Source organism: Aedes albopictus, chromosome 2, assembly GCF_035046485.1.
Source record: "Aedes albopictus strain Foshan chromosome 2, AalbF5, whole genome shotgun sequence".
Classification (NCBI taxonomy): domain Eukaryota; kingdom Metazoa; phylum Arthropoda; class Insecta; order Diptera; family Culicidae; genus Aedes; species Aedes albopictus.
The window spans coordinates 505,970,741-505,997,070 of NC_085137.1; the positions used below are offsets into that span (position 1 = coordinate 505,970,741).

Below are 26,330 nucleotides of genomic sequence, written 5' to 3' on the forward strand. Positions count from 1 at the left end.
GTGGTTTTACGAGGTCTTATATTTGAAAGTTATCATAAGGGTTTCACCGGTAGCAGGACATTCTATGAAGCAAGAACAAGCCGATGGGTTTGAAATGTTCCAGCGGAGTATCATGGAGATTTCAGAGACATTTTTTCTATAGTCTTCAGGTGGGTTGCAGGTTTTGGAAGTTATCATGAAGGATTCATGGGGCTTCATGGGGATTATGGTGACCTGGAAATGAGTGGAATTTCTATGGGTTTCAGCAGGACATTCAGGAGGGGTTAGAAGGGGCACTGGTTTTGTGGGAATTTCAGGGGATTGTGGGAGGTTTCGGATGATTTCAGATTTGAGGAAGTTTTGGAGGTTTCTGGGTGGCTTTGATTGGATTCAAAGAGTTTTCTGGAGGTTTGATGGGATTTGAAGAGTGGCTTCACACCAGACCCTGTGCATATTCAGTATTTATCTTGAGAGTTTTTTTTTGTTAGCAGGGTATTTTAGGAAGCAAGGACAATCCGAAGGGTTTAAAATGTCCCAGAAAAGTTTCATGAGGGCTTAAGAGAAATTTGAACGGATTTTCTGTAGGTTTCAAGTGGGTTGCAGGTTGCAAGAGTTAACATGAGGCTTCAAGGGGGCTTCATGGGGCTTCATAGGGATTCTGTTGGCCTCAGGTAGGGTTTCTATCTGTAGCCCATAGAAATCCCACCTGAGGCCATCATTCAGGACATTTAGGATGGGTTGCATGAAGCGGAGTTTCAGGGGATTATAGAATTCAGAGGACTTTCAGGTAGTATCAAATCAAACCAATCGGAAGTTTTGGAGGTATCATTGAGTACCAAGTGGTTTCTGAGGGCTTTAAGGAGGTTCATTATGGTATTAGTTAACTTCAGGAGGGCTTCAGTGAGATATCCGGAGGTGTTGATGGTTTTTTAAAATAGTTTTAGGGGGTCACAGCGTAACAAAAATTAACTTTTGGTCTGTCTCAAGAGCAAACTTATGTGCCTCTGACAGATTTTGGGCCGCTGAATCCGAATCCGGGCTCAGATTTGCTCCAACACGTCACAATTTTGAGCTATATCTCAATTTATAGGGCAAAATATGCGATTTTGGGCTTTTTTGATTGCAAGCCATTAAGCATGGAAATATTTTTTTTAAGCAATCAAAAGGTTGATTGGTCAATTAACATCTAAATTAACGACTCATGCAAAATATTTCGTTTTACCAAATCGAATTTGATAGTTTTAGTCGATTTATGTGAGGTGCGATATTTCCCATATAAGTCATCCTTCAAAAGTTGCATGCAAGTTTTCATACTAACATAAAATGCTTAAATCTATCAAATTTGATTAGATAAAACGAAATATTTTGCATGAGTCGTTAATTTAGATGTTCATTGACCAATTAACCTTTTGATTGCTTAAAAAAATATTTCCATGCTTAATGGCTTGCAGTCAAAAAAGTCCAAAATCGCATGATTTGTCCTATAAATTGAGGTATACCTCAAAATTGTGACGTGTTGGAGCAAATCTGAGCCGGGATTCGGATTCAGCGGCCCAAAATCCTTCGGAGACACATAAGTTTGCTCTTGAGACAAAAAAATGTTGCGCTGTGGGGTGCAATGAGGTTTCAAAAGGGTTTCTACTGGTTTCAAGCGGGTTGCAGGAGGTTTCGACGAGTTTCAGCGAGTTTAAAAAGGTTTCAGGAGTTATCATGAGGGTTTCATGGGGATTTTGGTTGACTTTTCTGGGATTTGCATAGGCTTCAGCGGGGATTTAGGAGGGGTTACAAAAGACGGTTTTTAGGAGGGATTTAGGAGAAGTTACATAAGAAGGGAGCAACATGGTTTTTTTGGGGGCTTCAGGAGATTTCATGAAGGCTCCATAGAGGTTACAGGGAGTTTCAGGGGATTTTAAGGAATTTCTTAAGTGTTTTAGATAATTTTAGGAGGGCTTCAGTGGAATTTTTAGAGGATCCATGGTGTTTCTAGAGTGGTTTCTCGGTGGTTACAGGAGGGCTCCAAGGGAGTGTTAGGTGCATCATGTTGTTTGCAGGGGTTTCTATGGCATCAAGCGAGTTTAGGAAGGTTTCTGGAAGCATCATGGGGGATTCTGAGGAATCTTGGTGGGCAATCTGGAGATTATTATGTAGGTGAGAGAGGTGGCAGATTGTTTCGAGTAGAATTTCGGGCAGTTTGGGAAGTGGGTGCCACGGAATTTCATGGAGTTTCATGGAGTGTCTGCGCGCTTCTGAGGACTTCTGGAGAATTCCGTAAGATTTAAAGGGGCTTAAGGGAGTTTCGTTGGCTTCAGGGAGTTTCAGATGGCCTTAAGGGATTTGATAAAGGTTGTAAGTTTCGATAACCTCGCGCAGTTTTTAACCATTATTTTTCCGTATTACTTTACAATAGAACGATATTTCCAATTTCCTCTTTGTAATACATCAACATTCATTGAACATAATCACCACTCGAACAAACAGCAAAAAACGTCACACAAACAATCGACGTTCACTATTTACTTACTTCCGAAACATCGATCGACAACAACATCACAGTGAGGTGGTGTGGGTTCTTTCGTTTTTGGGTGGCCACTCAGTGTTTCATTGCAAACACGACAAAGTTACGGGGAACTCAGGACATCAAGGTGCTTCGCAAATTCAACGACGAACATGAAACGACAAAATTTTCGGTGTGGTTTGCTTTCATCAACCACGAAGAGAGGGTGCCAATCGGTAAGTACCATCGAACATGGATTTTTTTTTTGTGGAAGGTGGGTGTTTTGGATTTGGTTCTTTTTGGCGAACGGAATCCAAATGAAATAGTTTGTGGAAAATAGTTGAGCAAGATACAGAGTACAGATATAGAATGTGCTTTAGTGACACATTTAACTTTATTTGCTGGTGAGAAGTGACATCAAGTTACGGAAAGTGAGTAGATGAAAGAGAGTAATAAAGTTCGGTTTCCTTGTGCTCGATTTCCTTTTCGTTGGTATTCAGCCTTATTGGAGTGTGGAATTCTGGGGAAGAGATACCAACGAAAAAACTACGAAGCAATAGGAAATTCGACCCATACGAACAGTTGAAAGCAGAAAACTTTCTGAATAATAGTGGTAGAAGAGAAGATAGCTCAAGTGGTACACAGTAGTAGAAAGAAAAGGAAAGATCCACCGACCGACTTCAAAACGACGATATTGATTGAAGAAAGTTTTGCGAGCCCTACCTATTGTTATTGGCACTAACGACACTGTTATAGGGCGGATTCATTTTGTCGAACCGGTAGACAATCTCTTTGAAGCCGCCTGCATTTTCCTCGGCGGTGATGGCCGGAGCCAGCTCGCCTTGCACTTCGAGCAGCGGTGCAGGGGACAGCCGGTGGCGGCGACTGTGTGCGTTTGTTGTGCCGAAGAGATGGTATAATGGATTTTTGTACGGTAGAATTCAAACCGAGTAGATGAAAGTGATTTGTTTGGAGAGAGTGAGAAGAGAGAGAGAAAAATGCTTCGTTAGTAATTGGGCTACTGAAAAGGGCATTTTGTAGTACCAACAGTTTACAATGGGTTCAGACAACCCTCGTAATCGTGTTATTATGTGCGCATAAACTGTATCAATATTTGTTGGAGATATTACGGATATACAGTATACACGCATCCGCTAAGACTGATAATAGTGTCAATGTCATTTGAACCATGTATAGTATTTTTAAAGCTGCGAACAACAACTGAAAGCAAAGGTTTAAGTTCAATCTAGTCACATTTTTAGTTTTAGTCATTTTATCTTGTGATGTTTATAAACATTTTGAAAAACTTCTAAGGCTCTAAGCCCAGGGATGTATTGTGGAAAATCAATGGAGGCAATTCTACCAGAAATTGCAAATGTACGCTCCAGAATTTTTGGATAAGCTTTCAGCTTTCCTGAATGAATTCAAAACTAAATTGGCCGAAATTTTATAAAATTTGAAGATTGTTTCATTTATTTCCCTAATAATTGAGTAAACCTTTTAACGGAAAATGAGCAAGGTTTGTCATCCGAGAAATTGCACCAAATAGCTAAATTTTTTCAAAACCTATTTCTATTTAAAACTACTGTAAAACTATTTTGTTTAAAACTCCTTTAGAAATTTAACAAAACTCGTTTATTTCTTAGAATGTTCTCATAGTTTTTTGTGTCAATTGAAAAAAATACTAAAAAAATCTTTAAACAAGGAATGGTATCTAAATAATTTCAAAATCAAGAAAAATAAAACTTTTTCGGTGGTCTTTAAGGATTCATCAACGGTTTTGACGGAAACGTAGAACTATCTCCCTGGATTTCTTCCGCAGCTATACCCGATATACTTCCAGATGGCCCCTCCCAGAGTTCCTTTCTAAATGTATTCAAAGTTTTTTCGAAAATTTCTCTCAATGGTTTTCTAGAATAGCTTCTCAACAGTTTCATTTTGAATTTTTACGAAATTGTTGCCAAGATACTTGGATTTTCCTTTAAAGATCTTAATGTTCCTCCTTAAATTTCCTCCCAAAATTATTCCCGGAACTTTTTCCAATTGGTCCATGTTTTTTTCATGTTCCTGCCAAAATTTCTCTCGATATTTTGCAATAGGTCTTTGCAGAGTGCCTCGCAGGATTCTACCTGGATTCTTTCCGTGATTCTTTCCGATGTTTCTCCGGGGATTAGTTACAAGGAAATTCGTCAATTATTTTAGGAAATTTTTCGAAAAAACTATGCAAACAATCCCAAGAGTCAACACCTGAAGGAATCTTCTGAGAGAAGTCCCGTGCGAAACTCCTAGAGACAACTTGGGTGAAACTTTAAAAACAATCCCGCGAGTACCTTTATGAAATGTCCCGGACAGCTCTAGTATAAAATTTCTTCGGAAGAAATCCCGTGAAGAACTCCTGAAGAAATTCATGAAAAAATCCTCAAAAAATTCTTGGTGGGATCTAGTTGCTCTTCAGGAACAATTCATGTTGAAACTCTTAGAGACATCCCAGGAAGATCTTCTGGAGAAGTCACAAGAGAAACACAGGAGCAACTCCAGGATAAAACCCCATGAAGTACTCTGTGAGCAATACCAGGAAAACTTCTGGAAGATCTTAGAAGAAAACATGGAAGAAATTGTGGAAACAAGTTCTATAGGGTCCCAGGAGAAATTGGTCTGAGCCCAAAAATCCTGGATTATTCTTAAAGAAGAATTCCGGAAAGAATTGTTCGAACTTTGGAGAAATGCCAGTTGGAATCCGGAAGGCGCTATGGGAGGAATTAAAAAAGGAATACCAAGAAAACTGGCGCGAAGGAATACGGAACGAAGTGAGAAATTTTGCAATGCAATCCAAGAAATACCAATGGATTTTGGTAACTTGTGACACGAATCAGCAAATGTAGCAAATTGACGATATTGCTTTGTAAGATTAATCGATTTGGTAAATAAAACGCTGCAGCTCAGATTTGCCTGCATCCCGTTCCTTGCACAAGTATCTGGACTGGATGCCTAAATATATTTAAATTTCTGTGATTTTTGATATTTATTCGCACTCACGAATTTAAGAATCATTGCCTTCTGAATAACTCAGCATTTTGCGCCCCTACAGGTGTAAAAAAAACATTTTTAATAGATTGAAGCGTTTTCTCCCACTATTTTTTTATATTTTTGCGGCACCATGAGAAAAACTTCCTTTTTTGTGTGTGCATTTATTTGTAATCGTGCTAATGAGCCCTTAATTGTATTAAATAAGTTTCCTTTGAGTGTTTTTCAATTTTTTTGCGCTCTCACACATGCAAAAAAAAATGTAATTGAAAAATTTTCCAGGGATTGTTTCAGAAGACTAAAAATATATATATATATATATATATATATATATATATATATTTCAGTAATTCTTTCGGAAATTTGTCCCAGGGCTTGTTAAGAAATTCACCCAAGCTTCATCCTACAAATTTCCACCAGAAATAATTCTACGAGATCTTCAAAAACATTGATCAAAGATTTGTCCAAAGATTTTTACCGTTTCTTACATGGATTAGTTCAGATATTTCACTTACTATTTCTCCACAATTTCTCAAAAGCTTAATCAGGAATATATTGCAAGGATTTCTTCAGAAATTCATCCATGAATTTCTTCAGAAATCTTTTAATGATATCTTTAGAAATCCTTTGAGGGATTCCTCAAGTGATTCATCAACGGATGCATTTGGAAAACAATTCATGGATATCTTCAGAAATTCCTCCATGGATTTCTGTTAAAAAATCTTCGGATATTTCTTCAGAAATTCCCAAAACGTTTCCATCAGAAAATCTTCCGGTGATTTAAAAAAAAAACATCTGTAAGAAATGCCTTCGAAGATTTCTCTGAAAATTCATTGAAGAATTCTTCCAGGTCTTCCTGTAGAAAATGCATGGTTTCTATTTATTTTCTGAAATGTTTTCTTTTCTATATAAATTGTAAAATCATGTTGGATTTCTTCCGAATTTTCTCCATGGATTCCTTTGATTTTTTTTTTCGTGGCCTCCTTTCAGTAAGCCTGCTATGACTTCCTGCTGTGAACTTCCTAAAAAATCCTCTACGCATTCTTTCAAAACTTCGTACGAGAATGCTTTCAACAATCATTCACGAATTCCATCAGAAATATTTTCAGCAATTCCTTCAGAAAACCTAAATTTCAGAATTCTTCCAGAAATTTCTCCACGGGTTTCTTTTGAAAACATTCCACAGACTTTTTTAAAAATTCTTCTTAAGCTCCCTTCAGAAATTCCTCCATGGATTCTTTTAGAAATTTCTCTGGAGGTTCCTTCCAAAATTATTTATGAGATTCCTTCATAAAGTTTTCCAAGGATTTCATTAAGAAATCTTCTATGGATTGCTTTCAAAATTTTTATATGGATTTTTAGAAGATTTTCTCAAAATTCTTGTATGTAGATTTCCATGGGATCTTTCCACAACTCCGCCAGGGATTACTTTTAAAATTCTTCTAGCGATTCGTTTAGAAAACCCTTCCGTTCTTTCTCCAGGAAATCCTTCAGAATGTTCTACAGGGAATCCTTCAGAATCTCCAGAAATTCCTATAGGAATTCATACAAAAAATCCTTCAGGATTTCCTTCAGGTTTTCTTTAACTCTAAGAATGTTTCCTCGGATTCTTTGAGGAACTTATTCAGAAATATTTTTCAACAATTTCTACAAGAATTCCTTTTGAAGCAGGTCTTTACATAAGCTTATCTTGGAGGTTCCACAAATATTCCTATTGCATAACCCTAAGAAATACCACAGAAATCTACTGATTGCTTCAAGAATAATTTCGGAAAATCCTCCAAGAATTTCTGCAGCAGCTTTTTTTTATTCTAAATACTCAATAAATTTTCTTAGGAATTTCATCAAGGCTTTTCCTGGAAATTTCACCAGGTGTTTCTTCTGGATGTTCTTCAAAAGTTTCTGCGGGGAATACTTCACGAATTTCGTAAGATTTCTTCAGATTTTCCGTTAGAAATTTATTCAAGAGTACTTTCTGAAATTTCCAAAGAAATTCTACTGTAGATTTCTTCAAAAATTCCTACAAGTTATCTTTCAGAAATTTCGGCTCGGATTACATCTTAGGTATTCTTTAAAATATATCTTTGGAGACTTTTTCAGAATTCGAGGGATTCCTTTTTAGAAATTTCAGTGAGGGATTTATTCATTAGTTCTTTCATGATGCTTTCAAAAATTTTATTTAAGGGTCGAAACGTCGGATGAAATAGTGTCACCCCGCTTATAGTTTAACCTGACTGAAAAGCCAACTATAATGTTTTCAGAATTCTACAGAGATTTGGTTGTAAGAATCGTACCACTACAGAGCAGGAGCACTGCCTCTCTGTGGTGCAAATAAAACTGTAGTAGAAGTAGTTCATCTTCGCCTTATCCTCCGGGAGAAAAGTACACAACGAAACATTGGTTTCCAAGAATTTTTTTTAAGAAATTGCTACTGCGGTTCCGTCAGAAATATCCCCTGGGATTGCTTAAAAATTCCAGTAGTCCATGAATGATTATTCCAAGGAGTTCCTTCTTTAAAAAAAACTTCTGGATAACTTTGATGATTCCTTGATGGAATTATTGCACATTTTGTATAGCGACAACATATCCCATTATAATCTTTTTTTTTTCACGAGGGATTCCTGGTTGAATGCCTTAGATAATAAATAAAGAAACTCCTTATGCACTGATACCTGCTCAATTCATATAAAAACATATCAATTCCGAGGAATTCTGAAAATAATTCACAGAAGAATTCTTGAAGATACCTCTGGTGGAGTTCATACAAGAATTTGTTATATAACTTCCTTAGGGATTATTTTATAAAAATCTAGGAAGGAAAAAAGAGAATTTTTTGAAAAATTCCTGAAAAAAAAAAACAAAAAAAAACCTGACGGAATTTTTAGAGACCTTCTAAACAAATGTCTCTTCAAATGTTTTTATTTGTAAGAATCTTGGACAGGAGAAACCACTGCAAATATTCATCGAAGAATTTTTCGAAACATTCCTTGAAAAGTGCCAAGGAATAGATCTCGGAGTAATTACTGTAGGAATTGCTGAGCGAGTCTTTGGAGAAATTTCTGAAGATCTACCCCTTTAGGAAATTTTTAATAAATGCTTGTGAGTCCCTGAAGATACATATGGACCAATACCTGAAGGACCCTATGGAGGGATTCCAACAATTATTCCTGAATTTGCTTCTCATGGAAAAATAGGTGGAGAAACTGCTTAAGAAATTTCTAGAAGAATTTCTTGATATATTTCTAGAGGAGTTTCTGGAGGAAACCTAAAAAGCTCCTGGGGGTATTCTGCTAAATATTCCTGGTATAAATTCCTACAGAAATACTTGCAGAAATAAATTAAGGAATACAAGCATGAATTCTTGAAGATAGATCTTAAGAAATTAATTCAGAAACTATTGAAGAAGACTCAAGAAAAATTCCTGAAGAAATTTTCTCAGAAATGCATGGGCAAGAATGTATTTTATAGGAACAGCTGGCGCAATGGGATGGTAACATAAGGCTGAATTTCAGAAGGCTGAATGCACAAAAGGCTGAATACGAAAGGCTGAAATTAAGAAACTGTAACATAAGGCTGAAATATCAAAAGGCTGAAAATTGAAAAGGCTGAAAATACGAAAATGTATATACAAGTTTGAGCGCTTCCTCAGTATCTTGGAGTTACGCCCCAACTGAGATAAAGCCTGCTTCTCAGCTTGGCATATCTTATAAGGGGCACGAAGATGCTCAATATTGCAAAGGGAGTCAAGAAATATTTCATAATAAAAAAATTCTTGGCCCGAACACGTAACTCTCAACATGGACCTTAGTTTGGAAACTGATCTTAGTGAAGAGGCTAATGATGCATACCTTCGAACACAGAAAGAAACTGAAAATATTTATATCGTTATTTTTCCTTCTTTAAACACGAGCTATTCTTTCTAGTCATGTTGTTTCGGAGATTGCTGTCGCTTCTTAACATATTAACAATTTCATACAACATTTTACCTTCTCTGAAATGTATGCTATTCTTTTGAAACATCTTGTCTAAGTAATGTGGGCGTTAAATAATGCATAGCATTATGACCAGTCGTAAAACTTTCCAATTCAGAACATAGTAACTGAAGCATGTTTCCCCAAAATTGCTTAGTATGGCCAACCATGAACTAGGGCCAAACGCCAAGCTCAAGCAAAACCAATGCGTGTGCCACAGATGGGTAATCGACCAACATGCAAATTATCAGTGTATGTTAAATCAGTGTATGTATGTAATTATTAACAATTAATGGCTGGTTTCCACCTGATAAGTACTGTGTAAAAGGATAGGACAAGTAATGCTCACGAAAAACTTTTGCAATCAAAATTACTTAGGCGTTCGCAGTTGATAAGTAATTCACAGCCAGAAAGATTTGCCAACAGATGGCACTGTCATGCGATGCTGTCATTCATGTTGTTGATTTTCCGTACGGAATAATATGTCGATGTATTATTCCGTGAGTAAAAGGGACATTTCTCTTTCTTTGTGTTTCTTCTTTCGCGCCTGCGCGTTCACAGTGTGCATTAGTATTTAGCCGTGTCGCTCTATAATGTGTGCTCCGTCGTCCCTCAGCATGGCTGCATCTGAACACGAGATTGAATTTCTTGAGGTTGAATAATTTGCCGTTACGTAGTTTAAAAATTTATAAAGACACCCCAAAACTGAATTGTTTATAAATAGTTCGATTATTGAAAAAAGTAAATAGCATTTAAGTTTAGCTGATGAGGAGACAATGATTCTAAAAACTGTTGCATCATAATCATTTCATTTCGTTTGTTGAATAAAATGTTCTATGGTGCACTAGAACCAGGGAAGTAAAGACTGTATTCGATGAAATTTGGACACAGAAAATAATGTATAGCTTTTGATTGCGTTCACAAAATCAAATATTTTTTTGATCAGGAATAATATATAATGTGTAGCTAATACCATAACAATGACAACAAATTCAGTTTGGTATTGGCGCAGATATTGTTAATATCATAAAATAAGATTTTAGCAAATTTTATCATTCGTTTTAAAAATGGTAAAGGCTATAATTTTGATGTAACTCGTCAAGACGTCTGAAAATTTGACTCGAAGTTCTTAATAGAGTATCAATAAACTGATAAAAAAATCTTAAAATCGGTTCAATACGTTTTTCTAGTATTCAAAACTCAAATCGCTTCAAGGCATATTTTAGGTACATTTTAACCATTCTACTCCGTGTGTACTATTTTGTTTGTAAAACTGTCATGACTGTTCCGATTTTTATTAGCATTTGAAACTGTAAAACCATTATAAAAACTGTTCTTAGCCAAATTGCTTGAAAACTTTTCAAGTTATAACTGTGTGAATGTCACGATACAAAAAAAAACATTTTTGATTATTATGACTTTGTGCCACATATACGGCTATAATTTTATTACGGCTAGATCAAATTGAATGAAATTTTTACACAATATTTCTACATGTATACTTTACATACAGAACAGTTTTGATTGAAATCGGTTCAGTATTTTTGAATCTAGAGCTATAACGGTGAAGAAGCTTCTCAAATGGCAAAATTCTTGTTTCAACGATATCTCCACCAATATTCATCCGATTTTGATGAAATTTGTATAGTATTAGCTTTTCGTAATACACTATTCCTGGTAAAAAATTAATCATTTAACATTTTATTATGAAATCCTTCGGAATTCCAATAATTTGTTCCGAGATCCCTACGAGAACTGCTCTGGGATTCCTTTAGAATTTCTGCTTGGGATTCCTCCAGAAATTCCATCCTAGATCTCTCTCGAAATTAATTCAGGATTGCTCCAGGAGTTCTTTCTGGGATACCTAAGGGAGTTCCCTCAGATATTATTCCAGCAATTTGTTTAGGATTTGTTCAGAACTTCCAGGAGTTCTCTCCAGGATTACTCCTGTAACTCCATACTGGATTCCTTCAGAGGTTCCTTCATGGAATTCTCTAGAAATTCCTTCCGAGATTCCTCCAGAAGATTCATATGAAATTATTCTAGAAGTTTTTTCAGGGATTCTTTCACGAGTTTTTTTTTATGATTTCTCCAGAACCTTTTGGAATGTCTACAGATTTTTATCTGGGAAGAAACTATTGAAAGAATCTCTGAAATCGCTCGTGTAGATATTCCCTGCAAAACTGCTGGAGATATTCCTTAAGAAGCTGTTGGAGGAATTTTATAAGGAACTCAAGTGCAAGTCTTGGAGTACTTCCATAATGAATAAAAAAAACTTCTGGAGTATTTCCATGAGCAAAATTTAAGAAACTTCCAGAATGAATTCCAAATTATGTAATCTGCAAGGAATCCCAGTAGAATTTCTTGGAGGAATCCCGGAAGGATATCCTGGATAAATTATTGGACAAATCTTAGAAGGAACTCCTGGAAGAACCTTGACTTATTTTCCAGGAGTCTGGAAGTTCTGAAGAAATTCCGGAAAGAACTTTTGAAAATTCCCGGAAGATACCCCGGGTAAAATTTCTGGAGAGGTCCCTGATGCCACCCCTGGTGTAATCTTAGAAGAAAATCCTGGAAAAATATCAGAAGAAACTATGAGAGGAACCCATAAATTTACTCCTAGAGGAAACCTAGAAGGAGTTCCTGGAGGAATCCCGGAAGAAGCTAGAGGAATTACAAAAGGAATTCTTTGAGGATTCACATGAGAAACGTCCAGAGAAAACCTAGATGAATCTCAAAAAGTTGTATCTTAGAAAGAAATCCTGGAAGAATCAGTGAAAGAACTCCAGGACAAATCTAAAAATGAATTCCTATAGAAATCCTAGAAGGAATTCCTGAAATGATCCCGGAAGGAATTCCTGCGGCAATCTCCGAATAAATATCTGAGTGAACCCCGGATGAAAAATACTTAAGAAATCCCGGATGAAATTATTGTAGAACTAGCTGTCCCGGCAAACTTTGTCTTGCCAGGTTGCAGTGGTTTGACAACTGTGGAGGTCATTTTAGCACAGCACTCTAGATTGGTTTCATTTCGATCCTGTTGAATTTCTTCTCAATTCATGAAAAATCATTACTTTCACAGTTTTTCTACTTTTTAGTTGATTTTCGTAACTTTTTATTACATATAAACACAGCTACCACGAATACGAATCGAACCGTGCAAGAGTCATGCTGATCAGTTCAGCCGTTCGTGACTTTTGTTGCCTCAAAGGGACTTCAAACTCATTTTTATATATATAGATAGTTCGAAAAAACTCCTGGTAGAATCTTAGAAAACACCTCTGGAGAAAACCCTGAAGGAACTCCTAGAAGATCCCAAAATAAAAAAAATAAAAAAAAAAACAAAATAAATTAATCCCGAATGTTGGCGCGTTAACCGTGGCCAACTCCGGTCGGGTCGGGTGGACTGTATCACTCGGGGATGTGGAAAGAATCAACACTACACTTTTTCTGCTGATCACTTTAAACTACACTTTATTCTTTATTTCTCTTCTTTACTACTACACTTCACTACTACACTTTACTGTTCACTATCTTACTATAACTTTCACTACTAGTCACTTTTGGTTCACCTTCACTATGGTCGAGGTTGAATTCGCGGCGGTTAAATCAGTACTAACTCTGCGGTCGAACATATCGCGTATTTATATGCGCGCGTTGGCAGTCTGGAACATTCGCGCAATATCGCGACTCGTATTCCAGACGCGGGAGGAAACTTCTAGAAGGAGCACAGGTTGAACTCACCACACTGTTGTGGTGAGTTTCAGGTGAGTTACCACACTGGTGACGACGACGACAGTGAGAGCCTCTCACTGCCACTCACAGGTAACACTCACGCTTGCGGTAGGAACTCACACTCTCAGTGGCGTCTGCAGGGTGGGTCGTGTCGAGGGTTGCATTCTGGTGAGTGCGGTGTATCGGCGGACCAAAGTAGCATGAAGATAGTTAGAAAAGACAGCGTTTCTTACAACAGAGTGCGATGGGCGGTATAGGCGTCGGGCGTTCTATGAAATTTAAGTCGTACTCGCTTGCGGCCTGTTCCCTACGGAACACCGAATTAGAAGAAACTCACGGAGGGATTTTTTGTAGAACTTCTAATGAAAATCTCAGAGACATTTCATAAGAATCCCCTGCGAACTTCAGGTGGATTTTTCGGTGGAACATCTGGAAGAAATTCAAGAGGACTTTCTGTGAAACCCCAAAGAAAAACCTTCGTACGGAATGCCAAAAGATTCATCACAAAGAATCTTTCGTGATTCTTCATTAAATTCCCCGTGAAGCTTTGTCCTACCTCGTATTTCATCTAAAACTCCACAAGGTAACCGTCAGAGTCCCAGCCGAATTCCTCCCACCGTAGTCCGAACTCCAATATTGCAGAATTTATAATTAGTATCCAACCATAGTTCTCGCTGTAATACCATTAAAAGTTTTTTTTAATTTCTTTTTATTTGTGAATTTTAACTTAGGCTAATTCTTCACACACCCATTAAAAGTTCCCTCAGAATCCCAGCGTCTCTCATTAGCATTTCCCTTGGAACTCCGTTGCACGGTGTCAAAATTTCGATTATTATCGAACTTCCATGTACCTCGGATCTTTCTTCACAGAAAGTCAGCATTTTTGCTATACTTTATAATTGGAAAGTTTTAAAATATTCCATCGGGGAAATTTTGATTTATCTAAGTTTTTGGCTATTTTCCATACTAAAATTAATTAAATACTGATTTTAACCAAAAAACGTCCCATACAAAATGTATGGGAAAATTTTCACCGATAAAATATTTTCTCGTCTTCCGATTATGAATATATAGCCCAAATACTAACAATTTCCGAAGAAAAATCCGAGGTACATGAAAGTTCGATAAAAATCGAGATTTTGACACCGTGGCGTTGAAATCTCACTATCTGGATTTTCCCCATACGCGCGCAAAAATTAAATTTAAATTTCAATCACACTTCCTGAGGAAACGAACAAAATTTCTCTAAGTCCAAATCGTAAACAACAAGGTCACGAAACGCCACACGAACAACGAACAATTTATCTTGCAACCGCCGTATGCAGTGCCCTTTTCTTCACATCCTTCTTACAGCATCGTTTCGTAAAAATGCTGTCGGTTAAACAAATGTCAAAATTACTTACGGAAAAAGGAGGAATTTTACTTGAGCGCTCTACTTGGGAACTGGAAACTTACCATAAAGTGATACGCCTGTTTGTCTCAGTTGTTAGTGTTAAGGTTAGTCTTTTGGCTGGTGCGTTCACAAACTAGTCGAATCACCATTTCAGACTTATTTTATTTCAGCCTTTGATAATTCAGCCTTTTGTACGTAACCCGGCGCTATCTTCTTACCATAAAAATTCGCTTCGGCCATGTGGCCCCCATGTCATAGTTTGTTTGTCCAAAAGATTTATCTCGCAACATTGCATGATACGAACTCAAACCCCACTCTTGATGATGATACTTAATCATATTTTTTTCGCTCACGGTGCATTTCCTGCCATAACAGGACCGTGCTTTGATGATGCTCTGGTTCCTCTGTGAACATAAAACCCGCCGCCACACATGGCAAACATCACATCCAATTGCATCACCTGTATATTGCGCACCCAAATGCCAGCAGCGGCTCTATTCATAATTCACTCCAATGTGTAGTAGTAGTGAGTGGTACCAGTGACACGGTAGTACACACAGCTCCAACCAGTGTAGCTTTAGTCCTCCGTGACTTGATTCCGATCCGGACAACATCCCGCAGCAGGTAGAATTCACCGGGGGGCATACATGCGCCAACTACAACGCCGTCGCACCATGCCACCACCCACTCTGACTCTCGATCCTCCACTTTTGATAAACTGAGCCCCGCAGGACCTTTTAAAGCAATCAGCGCAAACAAACTGTTGCTCCTTTGTGTGTGGAAACAACATCAAATGCCGCACACGAACACACAGACTGGTGTATGATTGCACGGGATTGGGATAACTGTTCCTCACTTGGAAGTGTAGACCGTTCTGGAAAGATATTCTGAGCTATTCAGTCGCTTTTTAAATCCTTGTAAGGATTGTGAGTAACTTTGACTTTTAATACAGACAATGTTATCAGAAACTGAAATCGAAGGCTGGGGTGATAAACGGGTAGGTATTCAACTATTAAAACAATGGAGTAATGTCTAAAACAGTCCATGTACAAATTCCTTGAAGTTTTCTGATAGAAGACCTGGAGAAATCCACGGAGAAAGTTGTAGAGAAACGCCTGGCGTATTTCTTGTAAGTATCCCTGGAGAAGTGCCCAGTGAAATTTCAGGAGATTTCCTGGATAATCCTCTGGAGGAGTTCCTCGTAGAGTTCTTCAATAAATCCATGGACAAATATTTGGGAGATTCTCAGTGGAATCCCCTGGTTGAATTTCTAAAAGAATCCCTGGTCAAATTGTTGGAGGAATTCCCAGATGATCTCAGCAGAAATCCCAACAGGTATAGCTGTCAATATATCTAAACAAATTCCTATAAGAATATATGGTGATGCCTTGAGTGGAATACATGGAGTAATTCCTGAAAAGTTCCTGGTGAAATTCTGTAAGAGTCATTGGAATCTCTGGAGAAATATTTGGAGATAATCCTATCTCTAGAGGACTTCCCGAACAATTCCCTGGTGGAGTTCCGAGTTTGGGTCTTCAATTTTGCCTGCCAATTAGGGGCTTACAAATAGAAAGTTGATGATTATTTTGCTATTTGCAAGGTTTGATTCTGTGCCAAGCTGAATCAGTCTAATGGCATGCAACAGGCATCCCCAACTAGCCAAAGCGACATGAGACCAGTATCACCCATTAGAAATGATCTTCCACTCGCCAGCTACCACCACCTGTTCTCACATACAGATACACAAACCTACTGACCACCCACTTTGCTGCACTTGGTGGTGATGGTGCGCTGGCTGGCTGGTTGGTCCCCGGTGTGGTGCTATATCCGGTGTACCGGATTCCAGGCAGGCAAGAATGAAAAATGACTCCAAAAGAGGAGGATCCGTAACAAGCCCACGAACGAACAAACAACCAGGTTGGTGTGCTTTCATCAAAAATTTAAAGTCAAACTTTGGTGCTGGCGAGGGAGGATAATGTGGAGTAATCAGATGGAAGATTTAATTTTAATGAAACAGGTGTTGCTGGTGACATGATTTATGTCTGCGTGTGGGATGAAATTGTTGGGAAGAGGCAGGTATCAGTTTGATTTGTAAGTTTTATCAAAATATCATAGAGAAAACATGCAGTCTTACAAGCATATAACAAACAATTTGAAATAATATTGGATTTAAGAGGTTTGTTTAAACCGTCATTAAACCTTAAAAGATTTAATTGGTTGTACGATGATTTTGAAGATCCCTCTGTTCGACTTCAACATGTAACTTGAGGAAGAACTTCTTTCAAAGAACATTGCACTGAGAAGTAGCCTACGTCCTAGCTGAGATGTCATATCAAGAAAAAGAAACTTCCATTTTCGCACGGAAGTTCACTTATTTCATTGTTTGCGCAACGAAAAACACCTTCCTCTTACTTGAAGCTCAACGATCTGGACTTTCTCTGGAGCATTTTTTTTCTCACGGAAGAAAGCAGTCTGCATTTATTACCACCAATAAAATAAAGTGCCCTCGTCGTTGGTTTGTTTTTTCCACACCAGTTTAATTGTCGTTGTTCTATCATAACCATTTCCCTGGTTTTGTGTCCCTCCTCTCGAATCATTTTTCTGACTTCACTACCATGCCCTGCACGGGTGGTCAAGGAAATAGGATACCATAGGTGCAAAAACTGTCCTCATTTGGTCTGGCATCCTTTCTAGACCATTTGTGTTTGATAAATTGACAGATATGGTACTGAGCATCGTATATTTAAACTGGGAAATGCTATTTTCTCGCAGTTGGAAGATATTCTTGGAGACATTTTAACCCTCTAATACTGAAGATACTGAACTCAATGTGAAGTGTCCAGGAAAGCTTGGAGTTTAGAATAACCCCAACGATCTTTACCAGTTCAGTCACATTGATTTCAGAATAACGAGACGCAAAGTACGAATGGCATTACGGTTTCGCCTTTCCGTGAAAAGAACAATAGATGTTTCACTCGTATTAACCGAAAGAAGACACGCAAGCAGGATTGCTTTTGAGCGAATGCCTTCTCGATATGGCAAACAATCATGTGAAAAAAAAAGTCACAGTGGACTCACCAGATTGTTAGGCAAGTTGGTTCACATGAAGAGGCACGTTGGCTAGATGAACATCACGAATTATGATCCACAATGCGTTCTAAACATTTCAGATGAAACGGAGTCAAACTGATAGGTCTGAAATTCTTTGCTCCTCAATACTATGCACGGCCCACTTTCGAAATAAACTTTACAGCACGGGATCCCAACCGGTGGTCCGCGGCCCCCTGGGGGGGTCGTGAAGCCAGTCCAGGGGAGCCGTGATGTTACCAAAAAATTGTTAAATTTATTTTCTATTTTGTGCAAATTATACAAATTTTCAATTTTGTATACCGCCACCCCTAAAAGCCACAATTTGAGGAACAAATTGTCAGTATAAAACGCCTTCAGAAGAACAAATTTTCGGCTGCGCCGCTATTTTTTAGCTACGACTCAAATTTAATGTATATGACATCATTGTTTACGAAATAGGAGTGCCGAATAAAAAAAAATGTATCATTGATCGTCGAAAATGCCTCCCACAATGAATTCCTGGCTACATTACTGTACCCGAAAAAAAAACTCGGTGTCGTTCATTTAATTCATATTTTTTTCTAAAAAAAAAATCATTGGGCAGCAGATATTTTGAGAATGCTTAAAGGGGGTCGCCACCTCAAAAAGGTTGGGAACCCCTGCTTTACAGTGATACCCCGCCAAGTTTTGGCTATACACCCCGAACTACCATGCACCTCCATGGGTTTTTAGCGACTGTAATATGATTACATTGGCTCGTATGAATAAAAAGTAGCGATCTTCACTACTTGTAGTAACTGCTCAGAAGTGAAGTCCACAGAATTCACTACATAGATGGAATAAAATAGTGTTCATACATGTAGTATTTTCTTTTTTCGAACATTAACGTTTACTGCAAGCGTGTAGTGCAGAACTGTCGAACAAATCTTTTACGCGTAGTGTTTCAGTTTTTTATATGGAAGCTTGTGGTTCACCTTTCACGGATTCTTTCTGGAATTCTTAAAGAGACATTTTTCTCAGTATTTCACAGTCCTTTTATAAGTTCTTCCGAGATGCTTCTTGAATTACTTTCTGCGATTATTTCCTGTATTTCTACCAGAATTTTCTCACAAGTTCTTCCCGGGATTTTTCCCAGAGATTTTCGATCGATTTGAGGAGTTATTCCAGGGATCTCCACTAAAGTTCCTCCCAGGATTTTTCAGGTGATTTTCAGCAGCTCATCCCGGAATTTCTTCCAGAGGTTTTTAAAGAAATTGTTCCTTGGATCCCTCACGGGGTTACTACCGGAGTTTCTCCTGCAATTTTATCAAAAAAATATCGCTAGCTTTCGTCTAGAGTTTCTCCTGGGATATTTCTTGAAGGTTCTCGCCTTGTGATTTCATTCGGAGTTTTTCGTGGAATTTATCTAAGAAGATTCCTTCCAGTATTGCTCCCGGGTTGTCTCTGAGAGCTTTTTAGAGCTTATTCCAGACTTTCTCTAAAGGTTTCTTGAGAGGAACGTGCAGCGTTGTTATTGAGGTTTATACAGGAGTTTCTGTGCTTTTTTCAGGCTATTTCTCGTAGTTGTTTCCGAAACGTCTTGCAGTGACCATCCGGAAATTTCTCACAGCGATTTCCCCAAGTTTACTACCAGTATTCAAGGAGTTTTAGGTGCACTTCATGGGAATTCCAGAGAGATTTAAAAGGGGTTCAGATCTGTTTCATAGAGTTTAAATCCCTTTCAGAGGCGTTTTAAGATGTTTTAAGGGACATTTCAGAGCGATTCAGGACCTCCAGCGTCGTACTTGAAACCCTCTAAAACCGAATACCACTTTATCAAGAAGACTTGCAGCACTGCTGAATATCGGGAGTCACTCGCAATAAGAGGGTCCCTCGGTTTCCCGTTCTTAAATTTGGTTTCATTTGATGTGACTGCGCTATTCCCTAGCATACCAGTGGGCGATGCTTTGCGAAGCCTGCGAAGACATCTAGAAAGGAGTCGTGTACCGCATAACCAGATAGACGCTTACCTACAGGTAGCCGAGGTTTGTATGAATCAGAACTACTTCTCGTTCAGGAGCTGTCCTTGCAATAACAGAGGAGCAACCGCGGGCGGTCAATCGTGCTTATGCTCATCAGAACTACTTCTCGTTCAGGGGTAAATTCTATAAACAAACCTTCGGTCTCAGCATGGGCAGCAAACTATCTCCACTGCTGGCAAACGATTTCATGAGCGACTTTGAAGTAGAACTGCAAAAAGAAAAGTTGTACCCCCGAGTGGGGAGACGTTATGTGGACGATATTTTTGCAGTTGTAAAGGAGCGGTATCTATCTCAGGTACTTGACTTGCTTAATGGCACACCGCTTGCATAACACCCCCATGGAAAGAGAAGATTTCGTGGAAGAAAGAAATCAAATCCACCGAGCTGGGGAACTGAATGGCTATAACAGAGAATCTGTGGATAAAATTCTCCGGAAACACGAGAGAAAGAAACACAGGAGGAATGCCACGACACTGAAGCCGGAAAAAGGAGAAGTTAAAAGGATCAGCCTTCCGTTCTGCCCAAAAAATTCGAACCCGATTCATGCAACCCTTGAGCACCATATGGATATCAGGTTGTGTACAAAAGCAGTAACACGTTGAAAGACCTGTTGTGCAACCTGAAAGACAAGGTCCCAGCGGATGACAAATCTGGGATCTACCAAATACCGTGTCAAAACTGTCCTGCGGTGTACATTCAGCAAACTCGCCAGAAGTTCAAGATTCGTCTTCGTGAACATAAACACGCGGTCGAAAACAAATGGACCAATGAATCAAGCATGGCAGTACACCCGAGCAGAGTCCAACAACAAAATTATAGCAAAACGAAAACTCTATTTGTATTCAGCAGTGAATTGATATCACATTTTGATATCCGTTTGTCTTGACTAAATTTGATTTCAAATTTAGATTTCGTTTTGCTGTCACCTCAAACTATTATAAACAATAAGTTTTTAAATTATTTCAAAACTTCTAGGCAACTTTGTATAATAACTCTTAGAATAGACCATTAGTGTAATTATCTTATAGCATGTAGGATTTCATATTAATCAGAAAAAACCCTATATTTAACGTTTTTGCATTTGTTCTTACTGATAGCAACAACAGTTATCAATTTGCTATCACTGATAGCAGGAATTATTTTCAACTTGCTGTTACGGGAACATTTTTCTGCTCTCATTTTTGATGTTTTAACCGTTAAAACGACCAAAACGACAACAACCTGAGTTATCATAATTTGCAATATCACAACATCAAAATTTGTTTTCAATTTGCTGTCAGACTTTGCTCGGGCACACTACTCATTTGGACCATGCTGCGGATTGGGAAAATGCTAAGCTGGTGAAAAATGTCGGAAAATCTACACAGTTAAACGCATGGGAGTCCATGTACATTGCAACAGCGAATCGTCCTCTCATGAATGAAGACGATGCCCCGATACAGTTACCCCTCTTCAACCTGTCAAAGCTGAGAATTCAGTATAACAACAGCATTTTCGACGAGTACTGTACGCAGTACGATTGTATTAGTGCCTAACGTAATCAGTCGGACATCGTCCTGTAGATGGGCAACGTCGAGCCTGAAACCGGTCGATTTAAAAGGTAATTTAAAACCACTTTTATTTTTTTGTAAGAACTAAAGTGTTGTGTCCTGTCTCGCGCCGCGTGTTTTGTGTAGGCGGCGGTGCTGTCGGTGATGCTTGCCGGTAGTATGGGAAAACCACAGAGTTCCTTGTCTTCTTGATAAAGTAGTCTTCGCTTAAACGCTAGAACACCTCGAAACCCTCTTCATCCTAAATCCTCTTGCAACCCCTTGAAACCCCTGCATCCCCCTGAGGCTCCCTGGAACGCTGATACTCCATGGAACTCCTTGAAACCCCCTAATGCCCTGAAATATCTAGGAACCCTGGAAATCCCCTGGAGCATCCTATGATGTCTCTGAAACCCACTAAATCCCCCTGAGCCCCCTTGAGATCTACTGACACGCCCCTGAGATCCCGTCAGATACCCATGAGACCCCTTGAGGCTCCCTGAAATCTCCTTACACTCACCTTAAACACCCCAGAAACCCCCTGAAAGCCCTCTGATTCATTTTGAACCTTCCTGAGAACACCTAAAACCCTCATGAACCCCGTAAAACACCATGGAATACCCCATCAAACAATCTGAGATCTCTGAAACTCCTGGAGACTAGCTTTGATATCCTCGATAATCCCCGAGCCTCTAGAAATGCCTCCAGAGATCTCCTGGATGCTTCTGAGATCCCCTGAAACGTCCATGCAACCCCCTGAAACACTCTCAACGACCCTGGAATTCATTTCAACAAAATTCTTGGAGAAATCTGACGATAAACTTGGAAAATGAATGCTTCAGTAGTATCACAAAAACCCCCTTAGGAAATTTCTCCGCGAAAAGCATAAATAGAAATCTTTGGAGGAATTTTTGGAGAATTTTGATGGGGTTTCCGGAAGAAATCTTGTTACGTTTGCATTTAGTCGTATTTTTTGTATCGTATGCTATACTCTGGCTTGCGAAACTGTCCTTAAATTTAATGTGCATTTGTAGCGCTTCAAACATTTCAGGAGCGATCCAGTATAAAACACGCAAGCCGTTCCCTAACACGGACATCAAATTGTAGATGGTCTTGTGTTGTTGCCCAAATCAAGATGCCCCTTTAGGATTAGAAATTCCTAGTCCAAAACAAGCTATGTAAGCAAGTTACGCTGCAAACAAATAGGCAATCCGCGAGAAAAAATACGATTACAGGATTGACTGATGGACCAACAATTTCAATATAACCTCGTCATCCTGGGATTAGACTGCGTTATCTATTTAGATAACTGGGCACAATTAATGTTATGTGTTGCATGTTTGTATTTTGTGCATTTGTAATGTTCCATTTCGTTTTTTTCGTATCTTAGTTCCCAGACGTGGGTCTCGATATGAAAAGTAAAATGTGCATTTATAAGTTTCCAATGTACTATTCGTAACATTGGCGCCCAACTAAAAAACCCACGTTCATGTTGAAGTTTAGTGTTTCTTTGTTGATCCATCTGGTTTAGGTTACGTAAACTTAGAGTAGATCAGATATGAGTGTCCGCAACAGTAAAGATAGATAAAGGGAAAGGGCTTGGTTGATGGCAGTTCTTTGGCTGTTGGTTAATGGCGTTAGATCATACCCTTTGCCAGGATTCGCTGGTGTTATTAGTTTTTAGTTAGCCTGGTGGCAATTTAACTAGCGGAGTTATCTTTTTCTTCCGCTGTTGCTGGTGATGTGTTAAGTTTGTAAATAGTTGATACGTTGTGAAGTAGATTTTAGAATTTTCCTTGAATTGCATTCTCCAATTCATGGAAAATTCTTCGATTGTTGCATTTAGTGTGTTACGTTTTCATTTAGTCGTATTTTTTGTATCGTATGCTATACTCTGACTTGTGAAACTGTCCTTAAATTTAATGTGCATTCGTAGCGCTTCAAACATTTCAGGAGCGATCCAGTATAAAACACGCAAGCCGTCCCCTTACACGGACATCAAATTGTAGACGGTCTGTGTTGTTGCCCAAATCAAGATACCCCCTTAGGGTTAGAAATTCCTAGTCCAAAACAGGCTATGTAAGCAAGTAACGCTGCAAACAAATAGGCAATCTGCCAGAAAAAATACGATCACAGGATTGACTGATGGACCAACAACTTTAATGAAACCTCGTCATCCTGGGATTGAACTACGTTATCTATTTAGATAACTGGGCACAATTTATGTCTCGCGCTTAGTATCATACGGGCGTAACTGCAATGATCGATTTCTCTTCATCGGTTTTCTCTTTGATTAATAACTTGGCTGTCAAATCCTTTTTTGTTGTTTTAGAAGCTAGACCTAGTCGTCCTTTACCAAAACGCATCGAGATATCATCCGAATATTGATCGTATTTTACGGAATAATCCGAAGAGAAAATCGATGAAAGAAATCGATCATTGTAGATACGCCTGTATGATACTAAACGCGAGATGTTATGTGTTGCACGTTTGTATTTTGTGCATTTATAATGTTCCATTTTATTTTGCGTATCTAAGTTCCCAGACGTGGAGCCCGATACGGAAAATAATATGAGCATTCGTAAGGTTCAATGTATTTGTAACAATCTCTTGAAAAACTCTGGAAGATATCCCGGGAAGAGCTCTAGCAGAGACCCCGCTGAAATTCCTGCATAAATTCTAGCAGGAGCTCTGGTACAAATCCTATGAACAATTATCAGAAACCCTGGGAAGTACGCTGAAAAATCCCGGAAAGAATTCTGGGAGAAAATCGAGAAAACCTCTGGATGGTGTCTCGGGAGACACTCCTGTACAAATCTGCAAAGAAACCCCAACAAACCTCCAGAGATTTAAATAAACACTGCTGGAGAAATCGCTGGAAGAAGTCAGTTAAAAATTGCGTAAGGATTCAAAGAAGGATTTGCGGTTGAAATCCAAGGAGAAATTTCGTAAGAAATACAAGAAATAATCCGGGATAGAAGTTAGGGATTACGGAACAAATTTTGATTCGATTTCCATGCATATCCCTAAAAAAATCATATCATTCTCCATAGAGTTTACTAGTTTCCATCGAATTAGTCAAGATTATTACGGTACCATCCGTTTTTATAAGATTTTTTAATATTCTATCCTAATTCTCAAATTTCCTTAGCATTTTCATCGGAATCCTGTCTTTACTGCACCACCCGTAGCAGCATCTAAAGCCTGCCACTCAAAACTTGTAGTAAACACTACTTTTGTAGTATGTTCGAAAGTAGTAGAGTAGTTAGTTCGTTTTTCTTCTTACGAATTTGCTCCACAAATAGTATTTACTACCAAAAATGTAGTAAACTCATGTTTACTACTTTTGATTCATTCGACCCATTGTCTACATATATATGAACACTTATTTCAATTTCTAATCTAAATTATTATTTTTTAAATGTTAATAGTCTTGAATCAAACAACGATTCAATGCTCTCAGGTTTTGTTAAATATTACAGTGTTTCGCAGTATTGTGAATGAAGCTGTATAGAGGGTATCCAGTAGAGTATAATAATAATAAAAAACCAAAAATGCGCAAATAAAAATAAAATAAAAATAAATAAAATAATCTTATGATACTGTTCAATAAGCACTAGCATCACCTGATCCGTTTGCTCAAATGAAGCAGTTGTAGGGGGAAACTCAAATAGAAAATGGATATCAAAGCAAATCTTAGGTAGGCTGCGTTTATATTGAGTCTCTAAATCTAAAATTGAGCTCAAAATTAGCTTCAAAACATACCCCAACAAAACTGTATAATATGGCCAAGTTTGAGGCAATTTGGCCGATGAAAACCCCTTCCTGAATTCTATTTGAAAGTGTCTCAACATCAACTGCCACCGATAATCTATTAGATAATTTTTACTCGAATTCTAGATGATGCTTTTTGAGAAACAAATAGAGAAATTTCTAGTGCATTTCCTTGAAGCTTTTGGTTTGAGAAGGAAACTTCAATACTTATTATGTGTGTCATTCCTTCCTGGTACTTTTTCAATGAACCATCAATTCCTGAGTGCGCACGTGCAAGCAACATATGAAGTGGATCTATTCGCAAGAAACACATTTTCCAGTTTGGTGCAAAAACATGACATTGGTAGGCACGATCCGACCTAAAGGTTTCCATAAGTTTTTCCTAGTACCGAAGAGAATGGTTTGATACAGCTCTGGGCGATGAGGTTTGGCATCAATGTGGGAAGATGGTATAAAATGCACCGCAATGAGATGCACAGTGATTGTGATTAAATATTTGCGGTCTCACCTGGTGTCACGGCAATCGGCAATTGTAAACTCAAAATTGAATAAAAAAAATCTAAATGTTCATGCTTTCCTCAAGACTGAGAATCATATTGAAAATTATTTAAATTTTTCAAGTAAGTGACTGCGGGATTGTCAGTACAGTTTCAAAAACGATGAATTATAAAAACACAAATTCTAGAAAAGTAAGAATACCTACATATGAGAAAAAAAAATAAAAAAAATACATGTTTACGGTTTTTGTCTAGTAATTTCCTATTTTATGAAAAAGCTAAAAGCAAAATTAACGAAATTTTGTTGTACAGGGGATAGACAAAATGATCGAGACAGGCAAAATTTTCACTTTTCAAAAAATGTTCAATTAGCTGTAACTTTTCGGAAAGTGTATCAAATATTCTCAAATTTTTACTTTAAGTTCTTCAACTAGTTGTGTATCAGTGGACAAAATTTGGAAAAGATCGGACAATTCTTCACGAAGTTATAAAGATTTTTGAAAACGGTAAAATTATCCGATAGCCAACTTTGAGCTGTTATATCTCCGGATTCAATTAACCGAATGTAATGAAATTTTGACCATAAATGACTTATATAATGAGCTATGAAAAACCATTGACTTAACTTAATATTCTTAACACGGAAGAAAATTATAACGATTAGATTATGTTTCTAATAAAACACCAAATTATCTAAAACATCATCATCGTTTCAAAATTCAAGATGTAAATTATAGATCATTTAGTTTCCCTCTAATTGACTTATATATAAATGCGTTTTGATGGAAAGTAACAACATAGCCGCCAAAAAATTGAAAAAGTAATGGGATGCATATTGAAAATA

General features: G+C 38.0%; 1 protein-coding gene across 1 annotated transcript in view; it reads right to left on the reverse strand.

Moving 5' to 3' along the window:
• Positions 1-26,330, reverse strand: part of LOC109410364 (BAI1-associated protein 3) — a 400,368-nt gene that overhangs the window by 216,627 nt on the left and 157,411 nt on the right. Inside the window, exon 4 of the mRNA XM_062854498.1 lies at positions 3,197-3,358. Within this exon, the coding sequence (XP_062710482.1) occupies positions 3,197-3,358 (162 nt within the window). The remainder of the gene's footprint in view (positions 1-3,196; positions 3,359-26,330) is intronic.